General features: G+C 35.1%; 1 protein-coding gene across 1 annotated transcript in view; it reads right to left on the minus strand.

Annotated features, from left to right (window-relative positions):
• LOC107654328 (LIM/homeobox protein LMX-1.2-like) overlaps positions 1 to 6663 on the minus strand; it is a 68000-nt gene extending 61337 nt beyond the window's left edge. Inside the window, exons 1-2 of the mRNA XM_016441366.1 lie at positions 6297 to 6663; positions 5180 to 5366 (exon numbers count right to left, since the gene is read on the minus strand). Of these exons, the coding sequence (XP_016296852.1) occupies positions 5180 to 5366; positions 6297 to 6363 (254 nt within the window). The 5' untranslated portion in view covers positions 6364 to 6663. The remainder of the gene's footprint in view (positions 1 to 5179; positions 5367 to 6296) is intronic.
• Positions 6664 to 12144: the final 5481 nt, after the last annotated feature.

The following is a 12144-nucleotide window of genomic DNA, read 5'->3' on the forward strand; positions in this document are numbered from 1 at the left end:
TGATTGTATTATGTATAAAAAAGTGTATACATTTTGATGAATACAAATTATATATATCATGTTTAAAATTTTTGATATATATATTTATTTATATATATATATAGGCCTATATATAGTGTGTGTGTGAGTGTGTGAGTGTGTGTGTGTGTGTGTGTGTGTGTGTGAGATATATCATTTTAGATAGCCATAGATATAGATATAAGAAAGAAAGAAAGAAGAGGGGTTTTGTGTGTGTATATGAGTGTATTTCACACTCTCTCTCAAAGGAGGCCACAGTGTGCAGAGTGAACGATCTCACACACACACATGATGAGCCAGAGGAGAAACACACAAACACACCCTCAGCTCCTGCCTGCGCTCACACACATCCGTTATCACATTTATAGGATATTGCATGCTTTGTTTAGTTATTGTTTCTTAACACATTTTGCCAGCACATCAGCTTATCTGATCAGACTAAATGTTCTGGTTTTTATTTGCCAAGCAAATTCTTGCTCATGCATTAGTGCACACTCTCACCAAATGCCTCTATAAAAAGGTTTAAAATAAAAAGAATAAGGTACATGTGGGAGACGATCACAATCCTAAACATGACATTATTATATTTTACATTATTATATCTATTAATTACCCTGTTTCAAGTCTGACTGTTTCAAACTGTTTGCATAATCTAATATGGATAATATTAAAATACTGTATATCTCTGCTGTTTAATGTTTCATTAACACATTACAAGAATTGTCTAAATTCTTTTTACATCTTTTGAATTATGCCAATGACACCAAGAGTGAATGTTTTTGTTGTACAATAAGGCACTGTCTTTTCTCCCATATTTAAATGAGCTTTTCATTGGAAAGCTGACATGTAAATGTTTATACGGTGGCCGAGAAGTGCTAAACAAATCACAATTCTGAAAACAAAACAACAAATTACAAACGCAAATGCAAGTCTAAAAAACAAAATAACAATTCAGAAAGCACAACAACAATTCAGAAAACATTATAACAAGTCAGAAAACACAATGACAAATCCGAAAGCAAATTAACAAGTCAGAAAACACAACGACAAATCAGACAAACCGGAAGAGGTAGGTATAGTTTGAGACAGCGCCATTGGTTTGGGATTACTCACCGCTGACTGGACGAGACATCTGTCAATCAACGTATACAAGAAGAACCAGCCGAAGAACAGCAGAGTCGTGGTAGAAAGTTCGGAGATGGTATTAAAGTAGCTCAGTTTAAATGTATTGTATGAATTCCCCTTACTATGGAATAAAAAATACGGGTTCGATCACGCCTTTTGACAAACTTTTTTTTTCTCCCTTTTCAAGTCTCATAACACATCGTAAAGGCATTTATTTTCAATAAAAATTAAGGAAATAATCAAAAAGTTGAAAATAAAGTATCGGGTAGGGTTAGGGTAGGTGACATCTCGGCCACCGTAGTTTGTCAAGCTTTGTTAGTATATGCAGAACAGGAATCTGCTTGTCAACACAAAATAAGGGGAATCACTCAAAATATGTCTACAGATTATGTATCGTTTTAAACAGAGTAACCCAGTCCCCTAAAAGTATGTGGATTAAAACACACTTTATAAGTGTGTTTTAATAAATATGAATGTTATTGCATTAAAAAACAAACTGTCAACAGGTTTGACTTCATGCATCCACCCACTAAAAATCACTGCCACAGCAGTTGATTAAAAGTAAATGAGCAAAAATGGTGTAGAAAAGTGAAGTTAGTTCTAAGAACTGCATGTGTTTGATATTTTGTAAATGCAGTGATTTTAAATTCTGACTTACAGTAAGTGAACAAGTACTTTAGGGACCAATGATGGAACAGGCTAGAGAAGTGAACGTCATTTCTGAAGGGCTAATAAGTGTGTTTGTTGTTTCTGTAAACTGAGATATTTCTCTGAGCATCAGAATCTAAACATAGAAAGAGGAGAGAGGAGAGTTGAGGAATTCCAGCTCTCAGTATCTTAGAACAGAAAACTTCAGCTAGACCTGACCAAAAGCACTGACGGTCCAAAACTGTTTAATGAATTGAGCAGAGAATTCAAAGCCACGAAAAAAGCCATTAATGAGTTTTGAAAGAGACTTTGTGTGTATGTATATGTTTCCTAAGGGTCCACCAGTGGCTGTAAAGTGGCAAATATATTTTCTTTCTCTCATATACAGAGGCCTACAGCTTTGTTTACAGCCCCTTTGGGATTGGGTTTCTGCCATGAAAGAGCTTATGGAAAACTTGTTCTTTAAAGCATTTCTAGTCAAACTAAATTGTGCATGCAAAATATTCTACAATACCCATCAATAAACTGTTTTACAGCAACATGCAACAAAATCACAAACAAATCATGTGTAGAAATTATAATTAATAATGCAAAAAAGAATACTGTCACCATACTGTCCGATCAAAATCTTAAACATATATGATTATATTATAATACATATAAAAAATTAAATAAGTAAATAAAATCAAATAATCTCTCTCTCTCTCTCTCTCTCTCTATATATATATATATATATATATGTATATATATGTATTTGCATAACCAAGAAAAAAGTTTTAAAAACAGTAAAAAAAATGGCCGGGTTGAGTTCCATACTGTCAGATCTAAATATTAAATACACTGGATAGTTATGCTAACACTGAATCTCTATGATCTTGGCTATTATGGGACAAAATATGCTGTTAAACTATATTAAGTTTCAGCGTGTCGTATCATGTCATGAGCGGAGTGTGAAATCAACACAAAACGTCACACATGTGTGACGTTTCCTCTCCCAATAACACACCCGAGGTCAATCAGTCACACAACTACAAACTTTCTCAACATACCAAGCATGGTGCAGAACGATGTTCAGAGCATGTTTCTGCTATTGCACATTTGAAAATCATTACATCACTCTCTGTCCCTTCAAACGATGGCAATATGTGCGTCTGCAGTGCTGTGGACAGTAAAACACACACAAAACACCTCTAGTTCTCACTTAAATGAAGCTCATCACATTAACTACAGTATGAGCATGTTCCACTATAACGTCTGACAACCATAAAGTGTCCAAGTAGCCTACTTCATACTGAACACTATATCTACTGTTTTATCATTCAAAAACCTAACACGGAAACATAAACATTGTAATGTAAAAATTGTAGACTTATTTCAGCATACTGGATGAGTTATTAAATTTAGATACACCTCCATAAGTGACAGTGCAGAGAGCTTTACTGTTTGACTCATTACATGAGCGTCTGTCAATTAGAGCAAGTTAAGCATAGAGGTGTGTGTGTGTGAGTGTGTTTTGTGGCTATCTGTGGTGCTTGTTAATCTCTCTTAAATGAGAGTCATAAAAAGCAGGCCGGGTGTGAATTAAGAGCACTAAGTACCTTATCACTGCTTTAGAAATACTACAAATAACACGCCGTTTACAAATAACACACTGTTAAAGCCACTTCATACAGTTTGGGGACGGATATGTAGTTTGTTGACTGCTTTGTAAAGTTTCATTTTGCATTGGTATAAAATTGTGTAAGAGACAAATAAATATAAATCTACAATTGTGCTTCAATTATCTCAGTGTAAACTGTGTCTATAGTAAATGTTCTTCCAGTAACATTAATAGAACATTAGTTCAAACTTTAATAATGTTCTCAAAACGTTGGCATAAAAACGCTATTTATACAATGTTCATGGAATGTTTTTTTTTTTTCTGAAACGTTTTAGTTGGAATTTTTTGTCTAACATTTTTTAAATGTTACTACTTGTTCAGAGAACATTCTAAAGTAACATTCTAACACTGTTTGGAAAATGATACAATGGAATTTTCCCTTCAGGTTCGCATAAACGTTTTAAAAACTGGACATATGGACCGTTTCAGAAATAACGTCTTAGAACACATGTTTGTTAGCTGGGAATCTATCCTATAATAGTATAGACGTGTAAAAGCTAGATAAGCTCTGAACTCTGCAACAACAAGTTAACTAGCAGCATTTTACCTGCAAATCTATACAAAGAAAAAAAAGAAGTGCGGCTTTTTTAATCATAATTCTGAAATTATAAAGTCTGGGTGGTTGACGTGCAAAAAGAGGAATTCCAGAACAGACATCACTCTTAAAAGTACACTCTAAAAAAATGCTGGGTTGTTTCAACCCAACTTTAGGTCAAATATGGACTAACCCAGCTGTTGGGTTAAATTTTTACATTAAATTTTTAACCCAAAAGTTGGGTTAGTCCATATTTGACCCAAAGTTGGGTTGAAACAACCCAGCATGTTTTAGAGTGTAATTAAAAAGACAAATATATATAGACATAGTTCTACTTGCTTAGGGGGCCTTGTGAAAAACTGCTCGATGTCTTGTCGACTGAGACGCCGTGACGTCAGACGATGTCTAATAACGCGATAATGTCGCGATGAGTGAAGAAGAGGCTTTCAAAGGATTTGGGCAAAAAGTCAAAAGAACCTGTTGACAACAAGCCACTGAACACTGGACTCTCACTTACTGTACAACACACCACGAGCTCTGTGATTTCTGCATAGACACTGACACACACACACACACACACACACACAATAACGAAAACGGCGGGAAGAACGAACTCTATTTTACTGTACAACACACCACGAGCTCTGCGATTTCTGCATAGACTACTGACACACACACACACACACACACACACACACACACAATAACGAAAACGGCGGGAAGAACGAACTGTATTTATTATTATTTATTTAGCATTATATCGCAATTCTCATTGTTAGAATTATTTATTTTGCATTGTACTTTAACACACAAATAATGAATCTAGGCCTATATTTGTACGCTTTATGCAGTGTTTGCGTTAACAATACGTGCAAAAATATAGCCTACTACTACTAATAATAATAATAAGCCAATAATAATAATAATAATTCTTGTTCTTATTGCCGTTATCGTTATTCGTTATCGAAATACCAATAGACCTAATAGGCTACATCGATAAATATTATAGGCTATAGCCTATGCATAAAATCCTTGTGGAAAAAAAGTAAATCAAAAATTGTAAATATTTGCTTCGAAATATTCCCTTTAAAAATTTGTGTTGATTATTAAAAGCGCAAACTGACGCTCCGCGCAGCTGAAACGACGCGTAACCGAAGACGCACATGAGATGAGATGAACGAATCCGCTCTTACTGTTGGTAGTCGTGTTTGCAGTAGAGTTTCTGCTCTCTGGAGTAGCAGCTCATGGTGAGAAGCTGCTGACACACCGAGCACTGCAGACACTCCTCGTGCCACGAGCTGTCATTCACTCGCAGGAGGAAGCGATCGGAGATCGGTCTGTGACATCCTTCACACACACTCTGATGGACGCAGTCTGAACCTGACAACACACGACCGATACACATCACATACGTCCACTGGACAATTAAAGAAAAATTATAATAATAATACAAATCTAACGCATAAACAAATAAATGCGAGATACATGTATGAACTCGTTTTCTAAAATACAAATATTGTTTCTTTAAGTAGCTATTAAGCCTATAATCAGAGTGAAAATGCGCAGTTGTTACTTTAAGGAGTTATTTCTATCCGACATTTTAAAAAAAGTATTTTGTTGACGACGTAATTAGGTAAATTGCGACTTTTAGCCTACGAAATTGTATTTAAAAGAAAAAATTATAATAGGCTACAAATAAAAACAAATGAAATATGTCATGTTAAATTATGTTTTACCAAAGAATATTAAATCTAATTTACTTGTTTCAAAAAAAAAAAAACAAACAAAAAAAAAATTTGAATGAACACGCAAGTACATTGAAGTCTATTAAACTAAATATTTGTTTTACATTTTCTGCCTAGGTTGTTATTATTTAATACAACGTTTTTGTTCTTTGTTTTTTTTACCCAAAAAACAAAAGAAATGCATTTAAGTGGCAGTATACAAAATATGACTCATATTTCCATTTCATATTCGCTCCAAAACAACTGATTTGTAGATGAAACACCGATAACAATTTTACTTTGTGAAGCTGTTTTTAATTACACATCGCTATTGCTACAGCAATCCATTATAATAAACATATTTAGTTTGTTATTTTTAATAACAGCATGCGTAATGTTCATAGGAAATTTACAAGCGCTGTAAAAACACGAAAAGGAGCGCCTGTATCTGATCTGACCGGTAAAATGTACTTTAATTGGTGTCATACGTAATCCTATTTTTGACTTTAATTTAGACGAGTGTCAGTGAGAACCTCGATGTAAATATATCACCCATCATTTGTTTCTGTGATGGTGCGAAACTCACCCAGCATCACTCCCAGAGGCTCTTCTGCTGTTCTGAACTGATCTTCAATTTTGATTCCGTCCAGCATATCTGATGTGTTGCAGGACAGCGGCTCTCTGCTGACCTGTCGCAGTGTCCAGAAGAAGTGCAGCAGCAGCAGAAGCAGCAGCAGCAGCAGGCGGACCGTGACGAGACAGAAACTACAAGTAAACTGTCTAGTCTCGCTTTGCTTATTCTACAAGACGAGAGCAAAAAACATGCATGTTTTTCAGTGACGGTTCTTCCAACTGGATCCTTCGGGAGAAACGATATGAAAGCGTCCAGCGAGAGCTTCCTGGTCCTCCGGGAACCGGCTCTGATAATCCAGCAGCGGGAGGTGCGCGTGAGCTGTGAGCTCCTCACTGAGTGCCCACGAGTCCTGCGCTCCTCTTGAGGAGTCCGCGCGCCGCATGTGATGCTAGAACCGCCTACAACACCAGCTGTTCTGAGGACAAGCAGACAGCAATAATCATTTGTATAAAAGATGTGCATGATGTTTATTAGGCTAGTGCATGAGATATGCACTAATAAAATGTTTAGCAAAAATAAGCTGCATGGAAATATCTCAATTCAAAGTCAAAAAAGATCATTTAAAATTCCTGAGACAAATTAAGTGACCCCATGCGAATTATTTTAGAGGTTAGACCATGCAGAAATAACTCCTTCCGGCAATAACGACACAGTTTGACAACGTGCGACCACAATATTTGCGAATAGGCTGTAGAATTCAGTGTGATGATTTCAACTGCGATAGCGACAACGTAAACAATGCTTTATAATAAATCATCATAAAAACTTAATATATAAGATTTTAACATTTTTCGTCATCATATTTTAAATAATAAACCTATAGGCTATAAACAAAACAATCAGCATGTAACCATATTAAGTCTAGAAATATTTGTTTTTATTTATCACAAGAATTGATATTCATATTTATAATCTCGAGTCAGATATCTAACAAAGAATCATTTCTCGCGCAGCTGCGATGAAAACTGCGCTGCTTTTAGCTTCATGACATTATCTGCATGATTAATAAAGACCCAGATAAAAGCTGATTTCATCTCTCTGCGCATGATGTGCGACCACAATATTTGCGAATAGGCTGTAGAATTCAATGTGATGATTTCAACTGCGATAGCGACAATGTAAACAATGCTTTATAATAAATCATCATAAAAACTTCATATATAAGATTTTAACATTTTTCGTCATCATATTTTAAATAATAAACCTATAGGCTATAAACAAAACAATCAGCATGTAACCATATTAAGTCTAGACATATTTGTTTTTATTTATCACAAGAATTGATATTCATATTTATAATCTCGAGTCAGATATCTAACAAAGAATCATTTCTCGCGCAGCTGCGATGAAAACTGCGCTGCTTTTAGCTTCATGAGGCTATAAACAAAACAATCAGCATGTAACCATATTAAGTCTAGAAATATTTGTTTTTATTTATCACAAGAATTGATATAGGCCCATCAAGCATATCAATCACGAAAGTGCCTTTATAACTAAAATGAATACTATAATTAAAAATAATTAAACTTAAAAATGTTAAAATGTCTATGTTCTTTAAACATCGGATATTTACTAACAAATATCTAACAAAGAATCATTTCTCGCGCAGCTGCGATGAAAACTGCGCTGCTTTTAGCTTCATGACATTATCTGCATGATTAATAAAGACCCAGATAAAAGCTGATTTCATCTCTCTGCGCATGATATCCATGTAAAATTCATAAGGAGAATCTTTTGTGTTTCAGATCCGCGCAGATTCATTTCGCAGGCAGACATCTCAGGGCAATAAACCTGCGAGGAACTAGAAAGAAAGATAAAGGGGGAGTTTGTATCTTTATTACTTTCCTCATTAGCATTCTTCTCTTCTCTAATTATGACAGGCTCTAATTATTGACTCTAATTAATGACTCTAATTATTACGTCTCCTGTAGATTAAATATGCCTTTCTCCTGAACATTTCATGAGATTTTGTTTCTTTCCCGTTTTATGTAGGATAGTCTAGGGGAATTCATTTGTATTTTTTCGCTCTTCACATCTGAGAGAAACGATTTATTTCTATATGTAGATTAGGCTATTTATATTGCTTTATATAAAATAAAAATTAATATAATTATTCGCGATCGAGATCACTATCATTTTAATTCACATAGGACATACACAGGCTACATTAGATTACATACACACGAAATAACATTATTTCTAACAATCAAACTGCGTTATTTAAAGCCATTGCCTACTTTTAATTATCACTAATTTAACATATCAATAGCAGTAGGCTAACATTTAACGATATTTCCCAAGATACAGGCCTATATGCTGTTGCTGTCTGAATAACTGAGCCTATAAAGTTCAGACAGTTTTGCTTCATGTCCCACTGGTGTTTTAAAGATGAACTTGAATAAAATAATGTTAATAAAAATCATCAGGATGATGCTTCATTTTTCAGTGTGCGAATTATTCAGCGACTTTCCGTCGTGGCGCCTTATTTTTTTCCCTCTAGAATTTCTGTCAGTAATTTATCGTCTCTATAGCAATCGACTTGCGATACGTGTAATAAATAATCACAGTCTTTTTGTTTACGCGAATACTGACGTTTTAAAAGAAAAGCGCACGAGTAGCGTACTGTTGGTAACGCGATTTCATTTCGCGAGCGTCGGTTTAGCGCGCTCTTCATGAATTTTCTCTTGCATTCAGAGTAAACTTTTAAAGAAAAATGGGTTAATATTTCTAGCCATAATTGCCGGGTTAACCGCCCCCAAAAACACGTCATAACTCGAATCAGGCCATTTATAACCCGTCATTTTATCCTTAGAAGTTATATTTAGAAATAAACGCAAAAGTCTTTTAATTCTGATTTTATATATATATATATATATAAACGGTGTAAACCAACAGTCGTCTGCTTTGTTCTGCCTGACATTTGCTACACCTCTGGAGAAATCTCACTGGTCCAGGCTTTAGACAAAAGCATTAATCCTTTTAAAATCAAACACGAAACGGCATAAATAGATAATTATGCATAAATAGATAAATAGGCTAAATAAATAGTCATGTATATGCATTATCAATACTCCTTACGACTGATGACTTTCAATAGCCTGTCATTAACAGCTCTGAACACTGAAGCGTTGGTTCATATTGCGTTCTTGTGCCCTCTAGCGTCAATGGTCCTGCTATTGGACTTCACCTGTACTTTACAATCTCTATCTATCTGTCTGTCATTATGTCCTCACTACAACAGACCACATAACACACAGCCAGTGTTGTCTAATTAACAGCTATTAACATTATGGGCAGTGTTCCACATTCAGCTGTGGTTGTATAAAATATTTCATAAAACTGTTAATATTAAGGTAAGATGGGGAAGATGTCCCCCTCAAGAACAATGTGCATTTAGTTTTAAATTGTTACATAATTCGATATAAGAAGGTTAGCGTGTGCAGGATGATGATGCATCAGCCAATGTGTTATTAATAAAGGGAATAAAAATAAACATTTGTAAAATTATGTCACAAAATGTAAAATCATTCAAAGAGGCCATCGCACTAAACCCAGCTAAACTTTTACATAATGTATAAATGATATCATTCTCATATTTATATGTATTTTCACAGCGTCATTATGTATAATGTAATATAAATCAACTATTCTATTTAAAATTGTCTTTTGACATTCGAATAATTGAATAACCAGTGACAGACAAAGCAGAATCCCAGTAAAAGAGATTCATCTGAAAGGTATTTATCCTATGACTTACATACAGGCATATGGATATTTACATATTTAATTGCCCATAGTTTAATTGAAGAGAGGTCATATTAGCAATGCTGTGAATTCAAATTAAACAATTTCACTCATAATGAGTCTACTTTTTTGAGCCCAGTCTCATGAAAATGCGTATAAATAGTACGCCAAATAAAAAGGAAAACTCGTGGTATTGATACGCAAAAATTGACTTTGGCATGCACATTATACGCATGTGTTTGGCGTGCATATAATACGCAGTTTTCGCGTGCATATGATACGAAATTTGTTGGCGTGCATATGATACGCAGTTTTCGCGTGCATATGATACGAAATTTGTTGGCGTGCATATGATACGCAGTTTTCGCGTGCATATGATACGAAATTTGTTGGCGTGCATATGATACGCAGTTTTCGCGTGCATATGATACGAAATTTGTTGGCGTGCATATGATACGCAGTTTGGCGTACTATTTATACGCACTTTCATGAGATCGGGTTGACTTTTTTATATTCTACTTTGAGTCCGACTCATTCTCTTCGTAACAGCGGTTTATTAAACTCCATTTATCGATCTGACAGCCATACACATCTGCACATTTGTGTCAGAAGTCAAAATAGTTCACCATCAAGTAGGCTACAGTCTGGTCTCATTCTGGTCCAATTAATAGTGATGCAAAAAATGTAAATAAACATGACATCAAACAAGTTTCAATGAATCAAACCTTCTCAACAAGCAGATCACAGCACATATGCGAACTCTTCTTGAAGCCATTATCAGCTTTAGATCAAACATGTTTTGTGACTTTAACTCTTCTAATCTCATCTGCCAACATGTCATGAGAGGAAACCTGTGGACTCCGAATATTAAGTTGAGGATGCTTGGTATGAATGTTAATTCAGGAAAACCTCCCACAATGAGCTTCATTAAAATCCCTCCTGAAAGAGAAGCATGTCTCACCAAAGCCCTGATCAAATGACTTTTACGATATGAAAGCTAATTCATGTAATCTCCATTTATGTGATGCACGTTTTCGTCCAAACGGAAAATATTGCATGTAAATACATTTAACAAGCGGGGAAAACAAACCAAGCTCTTAAACGGTTTCTTGTGGTTACGTTTAATAGGTTCCGTAAGGCAACAGGATCTGTGGCTGATTCAGATTCATTAAACCTTCTTCAGCGACAACAAATTTAATCGGGCATATGTCAATATGATGCAAAATAGAATCATTTTAGAAATAAAAAAAACTATTTACAAAAATCTATGTACAGAATAACGTACTGCTTAGCCTACTGAAAAATGCAGAGCACATACTGTATTAAAAAGTGAAACAGTAGTAGTTCACCACATTATTGTCTCATCACTGCATGCATCCAGTTAGCAACTTGGAAATATGATTATTTAGCTTTTTTTTGTTGTTGTTGCATAAACATCTAGGAATTGTTTCTTCATCAGAACAGATTTGGAGAAATGTAGCGTTAAATCACTTGCTCATTCCTCTGCAGTGAATGGGTGCCGTCAGAATCCAAACAGTTGATTAAAACATCACAATGATCCACACCACTCCAGTCCTACAATTAATGTTGTGTAGTGAAAAGCTGTGTGTTTGTGAGTCCATAATCCATAATAACGCTTCCTCCAGTTAAAATGTCCATCTCCTGTTGTCCTCTCACATCAGAATCAACCACATTTTTGTTAAGAAGTATTTTGGACTTTTTTTCTCTTGTAAACAGTGCTTCGTCCTTGCAGATCCTCTCTTGATAGAGACAAGGCAACTTTTTCACTGGCGAAAGCAATATTATGGATTATGGGCTCATATTTTAGCCAGAAGCAACGATTTGAATTTAAAAACATCTTGATGGATTTATTTCTTACAAACATGCAGCTTTTGGACATTAACTGATGGATTGGAGTGGTGTGGATTACTTGTGGATGTTTTTATCAGCTGTTTGGACTCTCATTCTGACGGCACCCATTCACTGCAGAGCATCCATTGCTGAGACACTGATGCAATGCTACATTTCTCCAAATCTGATGAAGAAACAAACTCAT

Source organism: Sinocyclocheilus anshuiensis, unplaced genomic scaffold (genome assembly GCF_001515605.1).
Source record: "Sinocyclocheilus anshuiensis isolate Anshui unplaced genomic scaffold, SAMN03320099.WGS_v1.1 scaffold163, whole genome shotgun sequence".
NCBI classification, from domain to species: domain Eukaryota; kingdom Metazoa; phylum Chordata; class Actinopteri; order Cypriniformes; family Cyprinidae; genus Sinocyclocheilus; species Sinocyclocheilus anshuiensis.